Source organism: Squalius cephalus, assembly GCF_949319135.1.
Source record: "Squalius cephalus genome assembly, chromosome: 8".
NCBI classification, from domain to species: Eukaryota; Metazoa; Chordata; class Actinopteri; order Cypriniformes; family Leuciscidae; genus Squalius; species Squalius cephalus.
Window position 1 is genome coordinate 40,293,747 of NC_137129.1, and position 6,876 is coordinate 40,300,622.

The following is a 6,876-nucleotide window of genomic DNA, read 5'->3' on the forward strand; positions in this document are numbered from 1 at the left end:
ACGCTGTGTCTCTTCATCTCTCAGCTGCTCATTTAACACATCGCTGAAAATTCATCACCGCCACAATCTTTCTCCCCAGCCTCAGCTACGTTTCTTGTTTGTTTTGTGTTCTGCTCAGTCAAGTAATAGCTGATTTTTTTTTTTTTTTTTAGATTATCCGCAGATCTCTGACAGCAAAGTGAGAGTAAATGATCCTGGACTGGTGTTCTGGGAGGGCCGGTCTTTATCTGCGGGACCGCTCCGTTTCCAAAACCCCTGGGCTGAAGAACTGGATCTGGTAGGGTTTACTGCGCTCCCTGACCGCCCACTACCTGAGGGCTCGAGTAGCCTCTCTTGTGCTTTCATGATGCATGATTTGGACTGAAAGTTCTTGTGAGAGCCTCTTACTGAGAAAACATACTTTGAGTCAGGTGGCAAACGCTCCGTCGGCGTAACTATTTCCTTGCCAAACTCAGTCTAGAGATGGAACTAAATTGAAACAGAAAGAAACTAAAAGCTAAATTTAAATATCAAAATAAAAAGCTAATTTAAAATATAAATAAGTACTCTAATAGTATATATATATATACACTCACCTAAAGGATTATTAGGAACACCATACTAATACTGTGTTTGACCCCCTTTCGCCTTCAGAACTGCCTTAATTCTACGTGGCATTGATTCAACAAGGTGCTGAAAGCATTCTTTAGAAATGTTGGCCCATATTGATAGGATAGCATCTTGCAGTTGATGGAGATTTGTGGGATGCACATCCAGGGCACGAAGCTCCCGTTCCACCACATCCCAAAGATGCTCTATTGAGTTGAGATCTGGTGACTGTGGGGGCCATTTTAGTACAGTGAACTCATTGTCATGTTCAAGAAACCAATTTGAAATGATTCGAGCTTTGTGACATGGTGCATTATCCTGCTGGAAGTAGCCATCAGAGGATGGTACATGGTGGTCATAAAGGATTGGACATGGTCAGAAACAATGCTCAGGTAGGCCGTGGCATTTAAACGATGCCCAATTGGCACTAAGGGGCCTAAAGTGTGCCAAGAAAACATCCCCCACACCATTACACCACCACCACCAGCCTGCACAGTGGTAACAAGGCATGATGGATCCATGTTCTCATTCTGTTTACGCCAAATTCTGACTCTACCATCTGAATGTCTCAACAGAAATCGAGACTCATCAGACCAGGCAACATTTTTCCAGTCTTCAACTGTCCAATTTTGGTGAGCTCGTGCAAATTGTAGCCTCTTTTTCCTATTTGTAGTGGAGATGAGTGGTACCCGGTGGGGTCTTCTGCTGTTGTAGCCCATCCGCCTCAAGGTTGTGCGTGTTGTGGCTTCACAAATGCTTTGCTGCATACCTCGGTTGTAACGAGTGGTTATTTCAGTCAAAGTTGCTCTTCTATCAGCTTGAATCAGTCGGCCCATTCTCCTCTGACCTCTAGCATCAACAAGGCATTTTCGCCCACAGGACTGCTGCATACTGGATGTTTTTCCCTTTTCACACCATTCTTTGTAAACCCTAGAAATGGTTGTGCGTGAAAATCCCAGTAACTGAGCAGATTGTGAAATACTCAGACCGGCCCGTCTGGCACCAACAACCATGCCACGCTCAAAATTGCTTAAATCACCTTTCTTTCCCATTCTGACATTCAGTTTGGAGTTCAGGAGATTGTCTTGACCAGGACCACACCCCTAAATGCATTGAAGCAACTGCCATGTGATTGGTTGATTAGATAATTGCATTAATGAGAAATTGAACAGGTGTTCCTAATAATAAATGATCTCTGACCGACGCATGACATAGGCTCAGTTGAGAATTGACGAATGCGGAAGCTCAGAGGATAGAGCAAAACAAAACACCGGTCACGAATTAGAAGTCTAAAACAAGAAGTTTTAAAGAAAAATGTCAGAGGATTTTGATATAATAGAAGAGGAGTTACATCATACGTGGGGTCAAAGGTCACTCTTCCACCGGGAGTCGACTCTCTCGTGAACGCGTGTACGAAGTGATTAAAGTTTATAAAGCTTTAAATATGGATGTTTTTCTCACAAAACCAATTACTTCGCTTCAGAAGGCCTTTATTAACCCACTGGAGTCGTATGGATTACTTTTATGATGGATAGATGTGCTATCACAGAGAGTCATCTTGGGCGGCTTGAGGGGGAGTCAATTATGGGATGATTTTTGGGTGAACTATTACTTTAACAAATGAGTCATTGAATCATTCACTCAAAAGATTTGTTCAAAACGGATGATTCATTCACAAAAGAACAAAGCAAGTGAATCGTTAAGTCATTCATTTGAACAATTTGTTCAAAAATGCGGATACATTCAGTAAGGAAACAATACTGTGTTACTCTGAGACATGCATTGGCTCTACTGTGACAACACAAGAACTGACACAGGGACATTTTTTGCCCCATATCTTAAATTTTGGGGCTTTAAGCTCCAGTTCATTTCCAACCCTTGGCTCTTTTTGGTTTTAAGTGAAAAGGGTGAGGCACAGCAAAGGCCGCTACTGGTCACATGGACTACTTTTATGGTACTTTTTAAGCATTTTTGTAGCTTGACACTGTCCGTCCCCATTCTAAACACTCTATTTGTGTTTGTTTTGGGGTGAACTATTACTTGAAATGGATTTATGGTGATCTCTGCGCAGGTGTTTGTTTCAGCGGAGGGGGGTTCGCTTTACAGGTCAAGACATTTTTAAGAAATCATCTTTGCTGTAAACGGCGTCCTGCGCTTTCGCCTACTGTTCACACGAGGAAACATTAACTGCTCTGCACGGACGCCGTCATTGTCTCCTTACTGTATTTCTTCTCATTTTATTTCTTATTCAAGATCAATATTTACCCAGCAGCCCCTGGGGCTCAGGATTACCTCATATTCTCCAGCTCCAGCTGTGCTTTCTCAGCGTCTCCATAGCAACCTCAGGAATGTGCACATCATGTTTATCCTACTGCCAGGAAAACAGAGAGAGAGAGAGAGAGAGAGAGAGAGAGAGAGAGAGAGAGAGAGAGAGAGAGAGAGAGAGAGAGAGAGAGAGAGAGAGAGAGAGAGAGAGAGAGAGAGAGAGATATTAAGGAAAGGTTTCTCTCAGGTCCTTCTTTTGGGTCACAGATACCTGTCTTACGCTGGTTCTTTGTATTAAAATGAACACCTTTTCATGTCATGTGACACGTGATGATTAGCAGTCACTTCACAATCAGATACATTATCGTTCATAAGTTTGGATTTTTTAAAAAAATTTAAAAAGACTTTTCTACTCATCGAGGCTACAATTATTTAATCAAAAATACAGTAAAAACTCTAATATTTTGAGATATCATTAAGATTTAACATAGCTTTCTATGTGAATATACAGTAAACTGTCATTTCTTCCTGTGATCAAAGCTGAATTTACAGTATCATTACTCCAGTCTTCAGTGTCACATGATCCTACAGAAATCATGTGACTTTGAAATTCTCTTTTCTTTGAAAGAGAATATTTTAACATTATAAATGTCTTTACTGTCACTTTTGATCTATTTAATGCATCTTTGCTGTATAACAGTATTCATTTCTTTCCAAAACTATTTCTTTGAATGGTAGTGTATGTCGTGTCAGAATTACTGTACTTAGGACAACTTTCAATAGTAATGCTAATAATACCAAAATGGATCCATGTGTGGCTTTGACTGAATAATATTACACTAATACACCTCTTAAAAAATATTAAAGAACAAAAAAAGTGACATTTAACATTGATTTTAATGAACAAAATTATTGGCTAACTGAACCTGCTGCCACATCATTTTATGCCACATTCATGACGTCGCATCATTTTAAATCATTCATTACATCAAGCCAGAAATATGTAATTATGGTAATTCTGACTTGACTTGTACGCAGCAGAATGTTAAAACTGTTAGTTTCGTCTCAAACGGTGTTCCAAGGACTCCAAATATTGCAACCAAGCTTGATGTCGTGCAGAAATAAGCAAACCTGCTGGAAACTGGGAAAACCGTAAACCAAGCCATGGAGACGTCGCTCAAGTGGGCTTCATTGAATTTGAAAAAAGATTTTGTCCAGCAAAAAATATAAACAAAACAGCTGCTGGAATTTTGTGTCTGAGTTTCAGGTACTCAACATTAGCTTCCTTTTGAACTGTTCTATAAAAGCAAATCACACTCACTACTTCATGTACTGAATATGATACTCGGTACAAAAGTACTGCTCTCTCTTCTCAAATGAAATGAAAGTTGGTTGAACATTTGGGCATAAATAGATTTTTATCTTTTCTGGCATTGTGAAGTCATGCCAACATCATCTAGCCTTTAATGATGATGGAGTGTTTTGGTTTCCGTCTGCATTTAGCAGATCATGAGTGTTTCTTACGAACTGAAAGACCACATAAAGCGACTCCCGCTGACTGTGTTCTGGGACACACTGCAAGCAAAACCCACCAGCTGCCCACACACATCTATCTGCTGCTCTACCTCAGCATTTAACATCACACTCATCGCCTGGCCGGAGAATAAACGCTTTAACCCATCCACATCCATGTGGAAATGTTGCTACTTCATCAGAAACTCTTTTTGTGGTCGAGAAAGCTGAAGTTTGAGTCCTGGGCGCCTGCAGGATCCGTAATGTTTTGGGGACTTTGTTTTGAGATAGATAGATAGATAGATAGATAGATAGATAGATAGATAGATAGATAGATAGATAGATAGATAGATAGATAGATAGATAGACAGACAGACAGACAGACAGACAGACAGACAGATACATAGATAGATAGATAGATAGATAGATAGATAGATAGATAGATAGATAGATAGAAGATAGATAGAAGATAGATAGATAGATAGATAGATAGATAGATAAATAGATAAATAAATAAATAGATAGATAGATAGATAGATAGATAGATAGATAGATAGATAGATAGATAGATAGACAGATAGATAGATAGATAGATACAGACAGACAGGTGGGTAGACAGATAGATAGATATACAGTCAGACATGGATATATAGAGATATATAAACAGACAGACAGGTGGGCAGACAGATAGATAGAGAGACAGACAGGTGGATAGACAGACAGATAGATAGATAGATAGACAGACAGACAGACAGACAGACAGACAGATAGATAGATAGATAGATAGATAGATAGATAGATAGATCGACAGATAGATAGATAGATACAGACAGACAGGTGGGTAGACAGATAGATAGATATACAGTCAGACATGGATATATAGAGATATATAAACAGACAGACAGGTGGGCAGACAGATAGATAGAGAGACAGACAGGTGGATAGACAGACAGATAGATAGATAGATAGATAGATAGATAGATAGATAGATAGATAGATAGATAGACAGACAGACAGACAGACAGACAGACAGACAGTCAGACATGGATAGAGAGACAGACAGGTGGATAGACAGACAGACATAGATAGATAGATAGATAGATAGATAGATAGATAGATAGATAGATAGATAGACAGACAGGTGGGTAGACATATAGATAGAGAGACAGTCAGACATGGATAGATAGAGAGATAGATAGACAGACAGGTGGGTAGACAGACAGACATGGATAGATAGATAGACAGTCAGACATGGATAGATAGATAGATAGATAGATAGACAGACAGACAGATAGATAGATAGATAGATAGATAGATAGAAACACTTGGATTTAGTTTCTCTAAAAGTGACCAGTGGACACTTTGTCTTTTCCATGGCAACCGTCAACTATTTGCTCTAATTTGCAAAAGAAAAGCTGTCGAAGTGTAGTGTGCTCTTGGGGAATGTTATATTTGGTCTTTCTCAGTAATAGAAGTCTCATTATTTAGCCTTTCAGTGACCAGGAAACCGAACAAACAGAGCAAGTGACCCTTTGTCAAGCCCCTCGTCCCGTCTCAGGATCACTGGCCCTCGGCTCTGCTCGGAGAGGCCATCGGCCCTCAAGTGCCCTTCATTCAATTTGTAAAATAGATTTTGTCCACAACTGGAGACATTAAAAGAGGACACACTCTGGGTGGAATTAAGAGACATAATAAAACAGCAGGACCGGGATCATGGACTGTTGCCAAATAGGATCTAACTTCACGGACCTGACCGGATTTCGAAATTGAATTTGGTGATCCACGCGACCCACCTTTTCAACAACAAACCTTCCCACCTTTTCAGAAGCAGGACACTTTAATCTGTGGGTTTAAATGCATGAAGTCTGATCATGTGCTCTTTAATCATAGTGCATTTCCTCCTTTAGGCTCCTATTTTTTAAAACTATGGATATGCAAAGGTCATTTCTGAGTCCTGCGACGTTTGATTTGGTCAGTGATGTGGACTTCGTGGAGATGGTGCCAAACAAATCCGTTCTGGCGCCAAAGGAGACCCACCACAGCACGGATTGCAATGGACGGTACCAGGACTTGACTTCCATCCATGCGCTCGACATCTCCACAGCTCGATCGGATGACTTTTACGCGCTGTCATCGCCCGCCGCGTCTCCGGAGTTGACCGTGAACGGGTCCGGTAACGGGAAAGCCAAACGCAAGCGGGTGATCAGCACCGTGCAGCGCCGGGCCGCGAACGTCCGCGAGCGCAAACGGATGTTCAGCCTGAACGAGGCGTTCGAGCGCCTGCGCGGGAAAGTTCCCACGTTCGCCTACGAGAAGAGACTGTCACGCATAGAGACTCTGCGCCTGGCCATCATCTACATCGCCTTCATGACGGACATACTCGAGAACAACTGAACTGATAGTCAATATTTCAATTGCATTGTTTAGATGAACGTTTATCAAGGTACTTAAAAGTTTATTACGGAGAAAAATATTGCTTATAACCATTATTATTATTATTTCTCTGTTGTT

The 6,876-nt window shown here is 40.8% G+C and overlaps 1 protein-coding gene across 2 annotated transcripts in view; it reads left to right on the forward strand.

Annotated features, from left to right (window-relative positions):
- Window positions 1–6,876, forward strand: part of LOC307162616 (protein Fer3-like) — a 33,685-nt gene extending 26,809 nt beyond the window's left edge. For both annotated transcript variants that reach the window (XM_079878064.1, XM_079878065.1), the window contains exon 4: window positions 6,273–6,876. In XM_079878064.1, coding sequence (XP_079734190.1) covers window positions 6,292–6,759 — 468 coding nt within the window. In that variant the 5' untranslated portion in view covers window positions 6,273–6,291 and the 3' untranslated portion in view covers window positions 6,760–6,876. The remainder of the gene's footprint in view (window positions 1–6,272) is intronic.